The 17,630-nt window shown below is 45.4% G+C and overlaps 1 protein-coding gene across 1 annotated transcript; it reads left to right on the forward strand.

Annotated features, from left to right (window-relative positions):
* Positions 1 to 361: 361 nt before the first annotated feature.
* MPC2 (mitochondrial pyruvate carrier 2) lies at positions 362 to 15,150 on the forward strand. Its single transcript, XM_036273151.1, has 5 exons — positions 362 to 658; positions 6,319 to 6,359; positions 12,617 to 12,701; positions 13,162 to 13,273; positions 14,856 to 15,150. The coding sequence occupies exons 1-5, from the start codon at positions 550 to 552 to the stop codon at positions 14,890 to 14,892; spliced, it is 384 nt and encodes a 127-aa protein (XP_036129044.1). The 5' UTR covers positions 362 to 549; the 3' UTR covers positions 14,893 to 15,150.
* Positions 15,151 to 17,630: the final 2,480 nt, after the last annotated feature.

Consider the following 17,630-nt stretch of genomic DNA (forward strand, 5'->3'; position numbering starts at 1 on the left):
GGCAACGAGACAGTCGCGCGCCGTCATCTTGAGTTGGGGCACGACGAGCCCATTTTCACTGCGGGCCTCCTCCATCAAAACGAAAACGGCTCGGAACGGGTGTGGCTTCACTTTCCCTTCTCCAACATGGCGTCGAGGGCAGGAAGGAGAAATGGGAGGGTCGCGCTGGGCCCCGCCCACCGCGCGGGGCTGGCCAATCGCGGGGGGCGGCTCCGCTTGCGCAGGCGCGCTGCCGCGGAGCTCTGGGAGGACGCGCCGAGGCCATTCATCTGGCACCTGTTGCTATGCCGCGTCCTCGTTGGCTGCAGGAGGGCGGAGGGCCGACCCGGGGCGTGTCATCGCCGAGCCTCCGCCTCCCCGGCCATCTCCGGGCCCCGGCCCCTGGGTGATTCGCAGGGGGACAGGCCGAGCGGCAGCGGGAAGAGCCCCGAGGGGGGAGGACGCGAGGCCCTGAGCCGGGAAAAGTGACGAGCTGTCTTTCGTCGTCAGCCAGGGACGAGTACGCGGCCACTCTCCCGCCCGCCTGGCCACGATCCCTCATCCGCAGACATGTCAGCCGCCGGCGTCCGGGGCCTCAGGGCCACCTACCACCGGGTCCTCGATAAAGTGGAGCTCATGCTGCCCGAGAAACTGAGGCCGCTGTACAACCACCCGGCAGGTAATGCACCTGGCATGGCTCCCGCCGACACCTTCCCTGGTGGCTGGAGGCGTCACCGACACCCCAGCCCTCCCCCTCGACTGGCTTCGTCTACTTTACTACCTCCCTGCTGTTCCCTTTGCCTCGCCGCCCCCCAGCTCCCAACCTAGGCGACCCTTGTCACACACCCCCATCCCTTAGGTGCGACTTACACCGGGACCCGGCCTCTGGGCTGGATCCCGTCCCATTTCCGCGACCCCCAGCCTGTCCCGGCCGCCGGGACGCCCTCCTTCCCCCCGCCTTCCTTCCAGAGCGCTTGTGGTCCCCGAGGGTTGGGAGGAAAGGTCACGCAGCCTTCAGCCCCGCTGGCAGGGCCGGGCTGCAGAGATGGCCGCCCCTCGCCCCGGGGGTCCAGCTTCAGTCTGTCCTTATTTGTGACATTTCCTGAGCGAGCGCGTCCTGCACCGTTCTTGCGTGGACACGCGTGGATTTCGTCCCGCTCTGCCCCTTACAGCAGGTGTGACCTTGGGAGAAATCCTAGATCTCGTCGTTTTTGTCAAATGGTCAAGGTGAGAGTTAAACAGAACATGGATGTGTTTGCTCAGCCGTGCTCGGTAAATGTGGACTCTCTCTTGTCCTGTAGGGACACCGTGGTCTTGTGGTTGGGGGAAAAATGCATTTCTGTAGGAAACGGGAAGATCCCAATCCCTCCCGCTCTGTACTTAAGATCTAGAATTCTTTATAGAGTGGGCAGTAATAGTACTTAGTTGGCTGGGGACGAAGAGCAGATCTTTTTCAAGTGTAAGAGTGTGTAAACAAAAATCTGTACATTGAAATATTGAGCTTCTCTGCACTTGGCCTCCTTAGGACAGTTGACAACCCCCCACCCCCACCTCAGGAAGTGCTCTCTGGAGTCTGAACTGGTTATCACTCAATCGGATTTCCAGTTTGATAATGGAATGAACTGTATTTGGGGATTATATCTGAGTATAATGTTACTTACTGCAGTACATATTGTACCCATTATAAAATTGATCTTTAAAGAGAAGTTTTTATTCCCGAAGTTTATTTAGTTTGCCTTTTAGTTCTTTTAATACCGAAATGTTTGGGCTTGTGCTGCATTTCGTGGCAAAGGTATCAGGAGAGAGGTTAGGCAATGCTTCTGTAATAGTCTGGGCTTTAGAGTTACCTGAATTCTGTAGTCAGTTTTGACCCTCTTCACCTTTGTGTCTGGGCTGTGGGAGGAGGACAGGTAGAGGAGGAGCTGTTTCAAACTACTTTGATAACAGGGTAGTGTTATAGGGATCTTTTCCAAGGCCTTGGCTTTACCTACCCCATCGTCATTGCTTACAATACTTTTCAACTCTCAGAGAGAAAAGGAGTTCCCTTTCATCTGTAGATTGTGCATTTCATCTGGATATTCCTGGCTGAGATGAGTTATTGGCATCCCTTGCCAGTACAGTAGAAGGAGCGTAGGCTTTGAAGCCAGCCAGAGGTTGGAATCTTGACTCTGTGACCTTGGCCTTAAATCTCACAAGCTTTAGTTTTCTAATCTATAAAATGAGGATAATAAATATCACCATTTAAGTATTGTTATGAAAAGTAAACGACAGCCCTGGCTGCTTCTGCTCAATGGTTAGCGTATCGGCCCGTGGACAATGGGTCACGTGTTCTATTCCAGCCAAGGGCACTTACCTCGGTTGTGGTTCATCCCCAGCCCTGGTTGGTAGTGCAGGAGGCAGCCACTCGATGTGTCCCTTTCACGTCGATGTTTCTCTCTCTCTTCCTCTCTCTCCCTCCCACTCTATCTGAACAAAAATGGAAAAATGTCCTTGGGTGAGGATTAAAAAAAGAAAAGAAAAAGTAAATGACATGACAGCCCTGGCTGGTTTGGCTCAGCAGTTAGAGCATCCCCTGTGGACCAAAGAATCATGGATTCAATTCCAGTCAAGGGCACATACCTTGGTTGTGGTTCAATCCCTGGCCAGGGGTCATGCGGGAGGCAACCAATTGAGGTGTCTCTCTCACATCAATGTTTCTCTCTCTCTCCCTCACACTCTATCTGAAGATAAATGGAAAAATATCCTTGGGTGAGGATTTAAAAGAAAGAAAGACAGTATCTTATAAAACATGTAGCAGAGTGTTGGCATGTAGACTATCAACAAATGTTAGTTCTCTCTCATCTGAGCTTCTAACCAATAAGCAGAGTAAGAAAGAATACCTCTCACTGCAAAATTATTTGTGACTAGAAAGTTGTAGGCACACCAATGTAGATATGGAAAAGCATGAAAAATATAACTGTTGATGCATTATTATTGAATATCTGAGGAAACACTGGTTATTGTTCCTAGACCTATTAGACTGAATATTCACGCTTTTATATACTATTTTATATAATCATCATTTAAATATCCACCTACTGGAGATTTTTATAAATCTATGCAAAGCTAGGATATTAACTTGACTAAGTTTTTGAGATTTAATTTTTATCTGTGACAAGTCATTATTTTACTGTACAATCGGAATAGCTTTCACACAAATAAAAATAAATAATTTTTGGCAGTCGGTATTTGTGTCAGTGAGTAACCGTTACAAAATCTAAGGGTTCGCAAGTAGTTTGTCACGTGATAGTGAACAGATCCACTTGCGTACTGTAAGGAACCGAGAATGTCAGGGATGTGGAAAGGGGGAGCAATGGTAGGAGGCATAGGAAGAGGTGATGGTGGGTATTCGGTTAGAAACTTGACCCTACACTGGGGCGTAGTGAGCGCCTCGGGGCAGTGTTTGCGTTTGTGCCTGCCTGTCTGTTTGTAAAAGCTCCTTATTATTCTGTTCCAAGGAGAAAATCTTTTCTTAGGGAATCATACATATTACAATAAGCGACAGTTCCTGGGTAGAAATTATATATTTCATGAACAGTAACTCCTCTCAGATACGGAAATTAGGGGGTAAATTTATGTCATTTTATCAACAGGTTCATCAAAGTTCATCAAGGCAACTGGATTCGTTAATTTGTTTAAAAATGTATGTCTGTTACAGATTTGGTTATGATATCCCCTTACAGAATTTCTCAAATTCTCCTCTGAAAATGTGAACTTTAAAAACTTTCGCTTTAAAAATAAGACAAACCCATGACAACACAAAAGAAAATGACCATTATGTTATTCTCTGTATTTTTCATTATGCTTGAACGTAGTTTATAGTTTTAAATATATGTGTATTTATTGAATACTTGTTTGATATTTTCAGACTGTCAGCATTCGAGGGCTTTTTCAACTTCCAGAAGTAGACTTCTAAGAAACAAGATAAAATAGGTTGTTAGTTCATTCTTTGTCTAAAAGAATGTACATTTATATCTGCTGGGGACACATTTGCCTCATTTTAGACTCCAAATTAAGTTTCTTATGAGGCGATTTTTGTTCAGTATAGTTCAGTTCAAATGTTCCACCCAGGAGGTTTTTTCATGCCTCATGTTGAGTGTTAGCTGGGCACCCTGTGGGTGTGCATTTCCGCTTATCTTGATGTTAAGGTATTAGAATCACTTTCAGGCATCATAATTAATTTCATTGTCTCACTTTTTAATGAGATGCTGTGTTTTGATGAATAGCTGTGAGAATGGCTGTGTCGTTACACAGAATATAAACCTGGTTTTCCCAGGTCTGGAATGACACGTTTGACATTGTGACGTCACTATTTTCTCGCCATATCCACTGTTGGGTGATTGATTTTTTTCAGGAAGACAGACAGCCTCTGAACCTGAATTCTTACATGTTTACCTTTATTTGACTCATTGACTCTAAAAAATGATTAGCCAAGATAAATTGGAAGGATGAGCTAAAATAAGTTTTCTTTGAAAGTTCTGTTTAGCCTTGGCTGATTTGGCTCAGGGGTTGGAGCGTCAGCCCAGGGACCAAAAGGTCCAGGGGTCAAGTTCCAGTCAAGGGCATGTACCTGGGTTGTAGGTTTGATCCCAGGCCCCAATTGGGGTCATGTGGGAGGCAGCCAATTGATGTGTCTCTCTTACATCAATGTTCTCTCTCTCTCTCTCTCTCTCTCTCTCTCTCTCTCCCTCTCCCCCCCTACCCTCCCACTCTATCTAAAAATCAATGAAAAAGTATCCTCAAGTGAAGACTAACAAACAGAAAGGAAAGAAAGTTGTGTTGGCCTACTGCTACGTTTCCCTTTTTCCGACAATGAAGACAACACTACTGCTTTGCATTTGTACATAGCCAACGCTGATTGCGTTTGTCCCTCGTCAGCACCCTCTCACATCTCAGAGAAATCAGAAATTTAGAATGTCATGTACATATTTGCTGCTGATATTTTTAAATCTTGTTCTTAGCAGTTGTAAAACTAATTTAGGGTTTGTTTTGTAATTTAAAATTATTCACTAAAATATTCATACTGTTCCTAGGCTAGGTTCTAGCAACTATAGTCATATTTGCAGTTTTTTTGGTTGGTTTGGTTGGCGGGACAGAGGCAGTTAATATTTTAAGACTGTCACCTAGCTCGGGCACTTAGTTACCTGGCAAACCTGTGAAGCCTGCCTATTCATTAACCCTGAACCGTCAACCCCAGTTAAGCTTGTAAAGAAACCAGAATCTAGCCCAGCTGGTGTGGCTCAGTGGTTGAGTGCCAACCCATACACCAAGAGGTCACTGGTTTGATTTGAGGTCAGGGCACGTGTCTGGGTTGCGGGTTCAATCCCGAGTAGGGGGCGGGAGGCAGCCAATCAATGTTTCTCTCTCATCGATGTTTCTAACTCCCTCCCTCTCTCTTTCTTTCTCTCTAAAAATCAATAAAAACATTTAAGAAAAAAAGAAACCGGAATCTAGAGGCATTGCTCAGGAAACAATCTTTGTTTCAGGTGGTTGAAGAGGAGGCATCAATTTTGAAATAGGAAGAGAGGAGTCTGCTAAAAAGGTCAAAGCCAGAGACCAAAACATATGCTGAGTTACTTTTAGTGAGGAAGCTATGCTTCGTGCAGGGGTAAATGAACTGCGTGACTGATCCTGCCAGAGGTTTTGTGTATGACAAGGCAAAGTGAGCCAGGAGTGGTGCTAGGAACCCAGAAGCTCGAGCTAGATAAGCTAAGCAGAGAGTATGGACAGGCTGACTGCCAGGATTGGTACATCACGGCGTCAGACTCGTGGGGAGAGCTCTGAGGAGCCAAACGGGGAGCGCCGTGGTCTAAGAGTAGTCGTGAGTGGAAATCGAGTGCAGCCTGGTGTAAAGGGACCCTGACGGCCCTGGAGATGAGGGAACACCATTCCTGCCTTGGGTATGAGACAGTGTCGAGGCAAATCTGCCATTTCCCCAACTTGAAGTTATCCATTAGTGAACTAACAGTAAGTTCTGCATCCAAGGCAAAGCACTGGGAATGGTTTCCAAAGCCACCTCCGTTATACTTCAGCTCAGTTTCAACAGTCACAAAAATACAAATAATTGACGAGATCGAAACAACTTGTATGAAAGATTGATATTGTGGTGACTTTCTGAAGGTTAAATTATATACAAAGTATGCAGAAAACATAGTAAAAATAATTAGAAATAGAAAAAGTGATTAGAAATAGATTGATGAATCTTTAGGTTTTTGAAATGTGACAGGTGTTAAAAGATATATATAAAATAGTTGAATAGTTGGTTTATTCCTAAATTTTTCTTTTCTTTTTTTTTTTCAGGTCCCAGAACAGTTTTTTTCTGGGCTCCAATTATGAAATGGGTAAGTTTTGAGTTTTTACAGAAGCTACTAAAAAAAAAAATTATCTGTCCGGCCGATGTAGCTCAGTGGTTGAGCATCGACCCATGCATCAAGAGGTCACCAGTTTGATTCCCGGTCAGGGCACATGCCCAGGTTGTGGGCCAGATCCCCAGTGAGGGGCGTGCAGGAGGCGGCCAGTCGATGTTCTCTCTCATCGATGTTTCCATCTCTCTCTCCCTCTCACTCTAAAATTAATAAAGGAAAAAACATTTTTAAAAAATTCTCTCACAGAAACTCACTAATTAGAAGTAACTTTGATGAAGGATGCACTTTTAAATGTTCATAGTGTGCCTCTAGTCCAAAAGATCTCATGCAGAGATTCCGAGACGTGTCATTTTCACTACGTAGAGCACACTCCCTTTTTTCTGAACTCCGTACATTAGGAGGCCTGGGAACATATTTGTAACAAAACTCTTACAGTTGTGAGCCCTAGGAATGTGAAACATCATTCTAAAAATTTATGATTAAGTAAAACACTAAACTAGTTAACTGTTACTGTCAATTTAGTATGAAAATTGAAGATACACCAAAATAGAGGCAAGGAAAGTTAGACTCAAAAAGTAGTGGGATTGAACCAAGAACGTGTATGAACATGTGGTAGGTGGTAGTCTGGGACTTCTGACGACAAGACCCCTGCTGCTGTGAACAGTGGTGGAAAATATTTGTTCTAGTGCCTGCTGTCCGTTCTTTGGGGTTATACCTAGAGGCGGGGTGGTCGGGTCATATGGTAATTCTGTATTTGACATTTGAGGAACTACCGTGTTATCCCGCCATCAGTTAACAAGGTCCCAGTTTCCCTGCATCCCTGCTTTGTTTGTGATAACCGACTCCGTGGTGTGAAGTGCCTCACTGTGCTTGTGTTTCCTTTGCGTTTCCCAGAGGTGGGTTCTGCGGAGCATGTTCCCGGCCTGTGGACCCTTCCGCGTCTTTGGAGAAACGCTCCCTACAGCCCTTTGCTTTCGTCGTTGAGTTGTAGGCTATTTTAATTCTCTAAGTGTACTATTTTAAATTGTTGGGACAATTTAGAAACTCAGTTGTAAATTGAAGTGGTTGAGACTGTTAGAGCTGGAGGTGGCTGTCCCTCAGTCTTACGGCCTTAGGGGGTTAGATCCGCAGGGCTGCCTCCTCAGCCATGAAGCCAAGACTCCATGAGGGGTTGGGAGCTGTGTTGCAGAGAACTCGGGAGCAGTTCGTTTTTATACTTACTTATTGAGAAGAGGTCCCATCAGATTTTTTAAAGTGTCAGTATATCACCTTTGATGATTATGTTCACACTCTAAGCTTTCAAATAAAAATTAAAAAAAAATGCCTGTACTAATGGAAGGTGTGTGATTAGTTCCTTCCTCTCTCCCTACCACACTTTAAATTATGTGGTAATTACATATCTACAAAGTGGAATTGATTACTGAACTATTATTTCCACCACCATTGTTAAAAGAATATGAATGATTTAATCTATCTACCATGAACTTGGGGTCCTCTTTGACCTCAACATGCCTCACTGGGGAGTTGACTGGTTTTATTAATAGCTCCCGTGTGTCTGTGATCCGCTCCTTCGGTGTTTTGCAACACTGACAGCATCACAGTCATAACTGCTCTCCTGTCTGTCTCCTTTGAAACATCTATTTTAAGTCCGTGTTGAAATCAGCATAGTCTCCTGATGACTGCATCGCAGTGGGAACTTGTGTCCCATGTGCTGCTGGGAGACTTCTTTTGCTAGATACTACTTTCTGTACAAGGTGTTTTCTTCTCCCAGAGCATTTGATAACTCATGTGTGGTCGTCTGTACAGGACATGAAAATTGCCGCTGACAGCCCTGTGCGCTCTGTATGCGTGTTCTGCCAGCCCTGTGCGCTCTGTATGCGTGTTCTGCCAGCCCTGTGCGCTCCGTGTGGGTGTCCTGCCAGCCCTGTGCGCTCCGTGTGCGTGTTCTGCCAGCCCTGTGCGCTCCGTGTGGGTGTTCTGCCAGCCCTGTGCATTCTGTGTGCGTGTTCTGCCAGCCTTGTGCGCTCTGTGTGCGTGTCCTGCCAGCCCTGTGCGCTCCGTGTGCGTGTCCTGCCAGCCCTGTGCGCTCCGTGTACGTGTCCTGCCAGCCCTGTGCGCTCCGTGTGCGTGTCCTGCCAGCCCTGTGCGCTCCGTGTGCGTGTTCTGCCAGCCCTGTGCATTCTGTGTGCGTGTTCTGCCAGCCCTGTGCGCTCCGTGTGCGTGTTCTGCCAGCCCTGTGCGCTCCGTGTGCGTGTCCTGCCAGCCCTGTGCGCTCCGTGTGCGTGTCCTGCCAGCCCTGTGCGCTCCGTGTGCGTGTCCTGCCAGCCCTGTGCGCTCCGTGTGCGTGTCCTGCCAGCCCTGTGCGCTCCGTGTGCGTGTCCTGCCAGCCCTGTGCGCTCCGTGTGCGTGTTCTGCCAGCCCTGTGTGCTCTGTGTGCGTGTTCTGCCAACCCTGTAGGAAGAATTTCAGACTGTACTTCAGACACTTGACTATGGTGGAGTGCTTGGTTTGATTGAAACAAAATAATCATAAAGATTATGTATGCATTTGCCAGTCCTCTGTTACAAGGCTGAGGCCTTCGTCTGTGTAAGGATCCACTGATTGTGAGGTGAACATCTTCTCTCCTGGGTGAATGATACCATCATGTATCCCATATAGTTTCCAGTTTAGTTTTCTTTCAAGCAGAACAAATTCATAGACACTTTCATAACAGTATGACAACAGAAGCCTGCTAGATTTTTATGGCTTTCCTTCACATTTTAAAATATCTGTCTTGGTCATGCCAAATTTGACAGGAAGTTTTAACAACTTGCCTTTATTCAGCCTTTTCAAAACAGTTGCGTGAGTTTTCATAGAAAGAACAACCCTCTTTGTATTTGACCTGTTTACCTTATAGTCCATTCAATTATATAGTAAGTAAAACTGGCATAAAATGGTTTGAGGACAAATACAATGACTTTATAACAACACAGCTCGGCTGGCGGCACTAAAACTGCACGTGTGTAACGCAGAGTAAATAGCCCACTCGCCGCAAATCTACGCCGTGGGCACGTTGGCCTGTTTCAGGAGTGGGGATCATTGACCAGTGGAGAAATTCTGATAGGAAGGTCAGTTAAGAGAGCTGCTTTATTTATTTGTTTATTTTTTATTCTCACCTGAGGACATTTTTCCACTTTTTATTCAGATAGAGTGGGAGGGAGAGAGAGGAAGAGAGAGAGAGAGAGAAACATCAACGTGAAAGGGACACATCGAGTGGCTACCACCCACACGACCAGGCAGGGCCAGGGACAAACTGTATCCAAGGCACGTGCCCTTAGCAGGAACCAAACCTGGGTCTCTCTGGACTGCAGGCCGATGCTCCAACCACTGAGCCAAACCAGCCACGGCGAGAGCTGCTTTATTTCTGTTCAAAATCTTGTTCAGATTGGGTTCATCTTAGCTCTTGAACAATATGCCATGTGGTATGGCTGACTTTTCTATTTTCTCTTCCCCTGGGGAATACACAAACTTTCAGATAACTGCATATTTTTAACCTGTCTATTTGTCCATTCAGCTGGAATTCTGCATATTAATTCATAGTTTAAAATGTCTGTGAGCATTTTGTAATTGGAATATTAATAGTGTTATTTCATTTTTTAAACAGTCCTCTAAAGGTGTCATATCACCTTTTCTTAATAAATGAAAAAAAGTACTGAAAAGAAGGAAGGAAGGAGAGAGAAAGAAAGTTGGTTTTAGACTATTGATGAGTATCCCACCCAGTGGAGATAATCAGATGACAGAAAGAATAAAACACCTAGGCTTCAAACATTTGAAAAATATTTTTAAATTTCTTTACTAATGCCAAGCCTGTATTAGGTTTTTAAAATACATTATCTCATATTTAATCTTCACCAAAAAATGCTGGAGAAATCAACGTTATCACCATTTTTCAGAGGAGGGCACCGAGGTGCAGAGCAGGCTGAGAATGTGGTGCAGAGTTGGGGTCTGGGCCCCCAGGTCTATTTGACCCAAAGTCTGTGCTCTTACTGTCCATGGCTGCCCTACAGTGGGCACTGTGGCGCCGCCTGTGGCCGGGGAGAGTCCGTGTAACATGCCATACGCTATGAGCATCTCCCAGCATGCAGTTCTGTTGTCTGAACCAACGAAGTTCAGAATCAGGAGGAAAAGGATCGCAGACCTTCTGTCCTTGATCCGAAGGCTGGTGATGCGGGAAGGATCTGCAGACTAATATGCTTTCATTCCGCTGCTCTGAACATGTGAGCTGCTCTTATTGTTACTATTTTCCAAGCACTGTGCTAGATTCTTTTAAGCATATTATCTCAGTTATTTTTATATCACTTTTGCAAGGCTAGCTATGACTATCCTCATTTCATATGTGAGGAATTTAAGACAGTGTTATGTCACTTGACCAAAGTCACACAATTAGTGACAGATTAGACTCACAAGGAGATTTTCTAAGATATTCGGTGAGAGGGATGTGGAAGTAGAAACAGACTTTTTAGAAGCATGAGAAAGAGAGCTCAAGATGTAATTGAGACGTTAGCTCAATTACTAACATGTCCCAGAAAAATAAAGTGTGTGCTGTGAGCACAAACAGTCGTGGCCGCTGGCTTCTTCCAGAAGGGAATGCAGCACACAGCCCACTGCCCTCCCAGATCTGGCCAGCAAGCCATGTGCTGTGTGGGCCCGGGAGGGGAGCCCCAGGAACCAGTGCCTCTCCCCCACAACGGCATGCTCCACCCTGCGGAATCCGGGCAGTGGGAAATGGGGAAGCGCACACGGGGACCTGGACCGATGCAGGAGGGATGACTAGGAAGCACTTGGGAAGAAAAGCAGAGGACCATGAGTGAAAGGTGACAAGGAGAAAGTGGTGTTGGCCATCTCCTACCTCTAATTATACTCCTGTGTGGAACCATTAACCCCTTTTAAACCGGAGTCCTTGCTTCTTTGAACTCCTGACTTCATTCAGTCCTAACTATTTGGATTTGATTTAAATTTGTGTATAAATTCACAAGTATATATATGTTCTGTTTAGGAGCAAAACCCTTTACTGATTTATATTTTTCATGCAAGAGCATCTTTTAGAAACTCAGTAAAACCTGCAAATAATTTTTTAGAAACAAGGACACACTTAGGATTTGATTTAAAATACTTAAAGGGAGGAAGAGAGGTAAAGCCAATGTGACAAAATCTCCGTGACTATTGACTCTGGATGATAGGTCTGCAGGGGTTCCTTGTGCTAGTCTCTCATACTTTGTGTAGGTTTGAATTTTTCTCCAGTAAGAATTATTATAGTACATACTCTAAGCTCCTCAATAGAGTAGCATAACTAACAATCTAGTGAGGACTTGTTACTAAATGTCGTGAGTGATGCTCGTGGTGGGGTGTGAGTGGGTGATTCCATAAAAGTCAGTGTTGAAAACAGCAGAGAAGAAATAACTGTCGATACTTTGACATTAAAGAAAAACGTATCTAACCAAGACACTAAAATTCTTGCAGAGCTTTTCCGATACTTCCCCTTAAAAAAAAAAGAATAACATTGACAAAAAAAAAAATGTTAGGAGGAATCTGCAAATTCCCTTAGTTTTCAGGCATCCTCCATACCAGTGGTTCCCGGCATGAATAAAGAATATATAAATTCACGTGTGAAAGGAGTATCACTTATAGAATATCATATATGTTATGTATATTATAACACACACACACACACACACACCCTACTGATCTTCAAATATATCAGGCTGCTTAATGGGGTTAACAAAATACAGATTAATTCCGAAAGCATTCCTGAATTCATTGTAGCTTTTTGTCATGATCCACATTTTTTTTTTTTTTTTTTTTTTTTATCCTCACCCGAGGACATTTTTCCATTTTTTGTTCAGGTAGAGCGGGAGGGAGAGAGAGGGACAGAGAGAGAGAGAGAAACATCGACATGAAAGGAACACATCGAGTGGCTGCCACCCGCACAACCAACCAGGGCCGGGGACAAACTGCAACCGCTGTACGTGCCCTTAGCGGGAACCGAACCCGGGTCTCTCTGTACCGCAGGCCGACGCTCTAACCACTGAACCAAACCGGCCAGGGCGTCATGATCCACATTTTCTTAATGCATGGACACTAAAAGTATAGCTACTATCCTGTGGAAATCTCTGAAATAGCGCTGTGTTTTAGTTGAACTGAAGATCCATCCCTTGACACTTAGGATGCTGTTCCCTTTCTCGGTGTATTTCCAGGGATTGGTGTGCGCAGGATTGGCGGACATGGCCAGGCCTGCCGAGAAACTCAGCACGGCTCAATCTGCTGTTCTGATGGCTACAGGTAAGTAAGTTAAGTGACTGTCCTTCACGTTCCATCTAGGCTATTCAGTGCGCTTGTTGTTGTACATCTGTTTCGTTGGCAATTCAATGTTGGGAACACACACAGGAATGCACAGTGTCCTCTTTGGAAGCTCTCAGGTGGAGAAGGCAGAGGAGGGTTGCAGTGAATAGGTATCTGTGTGGGTTTGTGGTTCTACATTTTCGTCACGAGCAAAATTGCATAAGTAGGAAAAAAGTTCTAATTATTTGTTTGCCCTGTAAAGATCCCCTTTGATGTAAGAACTGAGTGTTTTGTGTGACACTGAATTATAGCAACTTGACTGAAGACTCAGAGTACAGTTTTCTTTGTCCTCTATCCTACATTATGTCGTCATCATCTTATTTTACTCTGATATTCAGTGTTCCAACAACATATTGTAACAGCACCTATGCTTTTTAAAGAAATTATTTTATTTCAACAGGGCTTATTTGGTCCAGATACTCACTTGTAATTATTCCAAAAAACTGGAGTCTGTTTGCTGTTAATTTCTTCGTCGGCGCAGCAGGAGCCTCTCAGCTCTTTCGGATCTGGAGGTAAGCCTACCGAGGGTGTAAATCTGTCTCCCAAGCCACCCGGGTGGCATTGTTTGCTTTGCTTTTAATTCCTGTATAGTACTAAGACGGGATATGCCTGAAGCAGAAATTTACCATTTCTGCAAAAGTCTGGGGGTTTAAGTTAAAGGTGTTAAGCAGTATATTACCTAGGTTTTAAATTTGTGTATTATCTAGATATATAGCTCCTTTATAGAATATCTTTAATGAAGGTAACACATGTACTTTATGATATACTAAGTAATTTTCTGAATGAACCCTTTATCACTTTCAATTATATATAGTAAAGTGGAACTAACATATATACTTATTAGTTATGTAGTATTGGAAATGATGTTTCTGGTGAGGTTGCTGGTTTCATTGGAACGTGTTCTATGAGCACTGGAAATGTTAAAACTTTTACTCAGTCATTCACATTGGTCAGTGATTGGTTAATACTCTGCAGTGAGCTCCTCCTGCAAGACTCGGGCTTTGTTTGAACTGTAGAACTTTTCTAAATTATAAAAATTTAGAAATTTTTTATAAAGAAAAATTTAGTGTCATGAATAACAGCTTTCTTTGGCTAAAAAAAAAAAAAAGAATGATCTCAATAAAGAGAAAATATTAAGTCATAATGTACACATCCCTTTAGAAGGCATTCTGTTCCGTAGAGCGTAGTACACTTTACTCCATTCATCTCGACCAGTCGCAGGTGAATGAGTATCTACAATGGAATATTTCCTAGCACCTAGCACATCACAGATGGTGGGTGGACGGCTCGCTCACTGTGGAGCGTGCTCAGAGCCCTGCCGGGACTGCTGCTGTCGGTGTGAACTTTAGTGTGTACGGAGGTTTCCCTCAGAGCACTTTCTCCTGCTCCACCCTGTTTTCACCTTACACTGAGTCATGATAGTGGAGCTAAGGCCATGCCGCATTCAGAACTGTCGTTTCTCACATCAGAAATTCAGACGCGGCTCGACAGCAGGGTCTCGGCACCTTTTAGTTACACAGCAGATGGGCAGGCAGTTAGACTGCAGATGTCGGGCCTGGAGCGTGGAGCAGACACTATGGCCTTGTGCATCGGGGCCTTTGGAGACCTGGCGGTGGGCGCCAGGGAGTGCGTTCCTTCTCCTGCATGTCCTGCTCTCCACTCTGGTAGCGGGAGGAGAGCCCGGGGAGACGTCCTCGTGTTCCGCCACACTCTCGCGTGGTTCGAGAGTGACGGTGCTCATTGAAATGACACCCTTACACAGGACACTGTGTGTCAGCCCGTTCCTACGCAGAAGGCCTTGGGAGATTGTGTTCACAGCGGCATAGCCTGTTGACCAGCGAGAGGGAGGAGATGGTGTGGGACCGGCTGCCATGGCCTGACCCGCAGAAATGCTCCGCTCAGCTGTCTGCTGCTCTGATTGGCTCTGCCTCCCTTCCTCCCTTTTCTTCAGATATTTCCAATCAAATCCTGAATATGTCCTTATTTCTAAGAAATTGTTTGCAGGTTTCACTGGGTCTCTAAGAGATGCCCTTGTATGATTGCGTGTTTACCTGTTGTGGCCCATGCTTATTTTGCTTTCTGTTTTTTCTGTAGGTATAACCAAGAACTAAAGGCGAAAGCAAACAAATAGAAGGGTTCCTGAAAATCCTTACACCCTAGATGTAGGCATAGCCCCTGGGACCTGGTTGGATTTGTTATTTGGTTATTGGTAAGGTGATGTTCACTATACTAATTGGAACACATTAAAAAAATCTCACTTAGCTTGATTCAGCAGAAAAATAAAGCAAATTTCTAATAACAGTGTCTCTCTACATATGACTTAAGGAACTTATCTATGGATATTAGTATTTTTTCCTACTATTTGCCCATAATAAATTATACATACTCATGCATGCCCCTGGCCTCCTTCTGTTCTGGTCCACCAAAGTGTGTGTGTATAAGCGTACACACATTCAAGGAGTTGAAAGATAGTTGAAAGGTCAAGTAACCTGTTTTCAGTGAAGGATGATGGAGTAGCCAAAAGTGAATGGAAATAGAGCCGAAGAGGGTGAGACCTGAGGAGTAGAATGGCTGGTAAAGTGACTTCAAACTATTTTAAAATATGTTAACTGCAAATGAAGAATCTTGAATTATACTTCGCATCCTGTGCAAAGTTCTTTTACAGCTCAGGGTAATGAAGGATTTCTGAGTGTTTGAATTACACGCAGTAGCTGATACAGTGTGGCACAGACGGCTCTGGAGGCAGACAGAACTGAGTCTGCGTCCCAGCTCTGACTTACAAGCTGTGGCTTTGGGCACGTGAAGCAAATGTCCAGCAGAGTACCTGGGACATGCTTGGCTTTCTGTAAACGCGCGGGACCTTTGTCCCCTGTGAGGAAAGACGGCACAGATTGCTGCACACTAGAAATTATTAACAGCCTACTGGGTTTCAGCTCCAGGTTGGGGTATGGAGCTTTTTTCTAAACATCGAAGTGAAGCCAGTCCTGGTTAGAGCTGCAGTCGGGCCAGCTGAGCGAGTGACTTCTGAAGACGACGAAGCAAGGGCCAGAGAACTGTCAGGAAGAATATACCACAGCAATCACCATTTGGCGATGAGCGATTGAAAACCCTGCACTTTTTCATTTATCCCTTCACCACAGCCCACCTTGGGGGGGGAATTGACGCTCGCAAATCTGAAGAGTCCCGAAGAGTCGAACTGTTACTGCTCCCTTTCAGAAGCCACAGTGCCGCGTGGCACGTGTACATGTCTCTGAGGGTTAAGCACTTAGGAAAAGCATCTGAAATACAGCATAGACATACACACAATTCTTGAAACACACTTTTTGAGTGGGTGTCTCACTGCTCTCCTTCGAAGCCTGCCTTATAGGGCCTCCTGGGCCCCGCTTGCCAGTCTGATCACTCGGAGGGCTTAGCTGCAGCCCAGACCGGCCTCTTGGTCCGCAGCGGTTCCACTGATGGACCATCTCCCCGTGCGTCCTTCCGCCCCCAGACACGCCCTTCTGCGGCGAGTCCTACGGCTGAAGTGACTGTCCAGCCCAAACTCCGCTGCCCCGGAACACTCAGGCCAGCGGTCAGTTTCCCAGCTCCTTCTGACAACGTACAAGAATGTATATACTGGAAGTCCTTATACCAGTGTAGGTCCTGAACACTATAAAACTACCTCTCCTAGTAGCACAAATCCTGTGATCGGTCTAGCTGAGTTGCATTCCCATCCAGGTTTCCCAGGGAGTCCTCACTGATGACTGCGCTCGGCGCCTTCTGGGGTCATCGGACCGGTCCCAGCTCCGCTCTGCCCGCGCTGCCAGGACACCTTGTGAGCCTTGCTCTCGGGGCTTCAGTATTTCCAAGAGTCAAACAGGGATGTTAATAGTACTAACTGTACAGGATAATGTTTTAACACAGTGCCTGGTCCATGGTGGGTGTTAAATAAATGCAGAAAATTTCAGAAAACGGTAAGCCTATATGTTAAAGGTAGACCTGAAAAGTAATTTCTTACACAGAGGAGGTTTTAATATAGCTGCAAAAAATAGATGCCAGGTTAATCTATTCACACACCTGCCGTCATTCCTATGGGAACTCGAAGCTTCCACAGGTCAAAGCAGAAACGAGCTTGGGATGGGGGTGCCAGAGGCAGGGCAGAGAAGGCGCAGTAAGAGGTAAATCCTTTCCCTAATCTCTGCTGTGGTTTGGCCTTGGTCCCAAGGAAGCCTGCCCAAAGTGCATCAGCACCGTTATTTCTCCATAGTACACACTGTTTTTTCAGTTAAAATGGTGGTGAGAGGTTGAATCTTAAAAGGGTTGACCTCGAAGCCCAGGCTTCTCTCTGAAGCAAAACTGTTGCTACGGGAGCTTGTTTATGTAATGACACAGAAATAGAAAGCACTTAATTGCCTGGCCGGTGTGGCTCAGTGGTTGAGCGTCGACCCATGCACCAAGAGGTCGCCAGTTCGATTCCAGGTCAGGGCACATGCCCAGATTGTGGGCCAGATCCCCAGTGGGGGGCGTGCAGGAGGTGGCCGATCGATGTTCTCTCTCATCGATGTTTCTATCTCTCCCTTCCTCTCTAAAATCAATAAGGAAAAAAAAGAAAGACTGGCTTTCTCCCTTAGGGGTCTGTTTAATTATGAGACATGAGTCCAGTTATATTAAGACTGGTTTCCACAACACCAGAAAATTCACTCAAGAAACAATTAAATGAGCCCTTCCCCCCCCCCCCCCCCCCTTAGGACAACTATGTTTTAAACGTTTCGAAACAGTAAATTTAAGGACAGGGTGGGGCTTTCTTAGCATGGTTGCTGGCTTTTTCAGTTCAACTCTTCTACGTCCCAGTTCCACACGTGTCCGGACATGCAACTGTAGTTGGATGTT

Source organism: Molossus molossus, unplaced genomic scaffold, assembly GCF_014108415.1.
Source record: "Molossus molossus isolate mMolMol1 unplaced genomic scaffold, mMolMol1.p scaffold_m16_p_20, whole genome shotgun sequence".
In the NCBI taxonomy this organism is placed as follows: Eukaryota; Metazoa; Chordata; class Mammalia; order Chiroptera; family Molossidae; genus Molossus; species Molossus molossus.

Excerpts from the sequence above, each read along its gene's own strand:
- MPC2 (XM_036273151.1), top strand. The coding sequence starts at position 550 with ATGTCAGCCGCCGGCGTCCGGGGCCTCAGGGCCACCTACCACCGGGTC. Across the intron at positions 659-6,318 it reads GCTGTACAACCACCCGGCAG|GTCCCAGAACAGTTTTTTTC; the intron begins GTAATGCACCTG and ends TTTTTTTTTCAG. Across the intron at positions 12,702-13,161 it reads TGCTGTTCTGATGGCTACAG|GGCTTATTTGGTCCAGATAC; the intron begins GTAAGTAAGTTA and ends TTATTTCAACAG.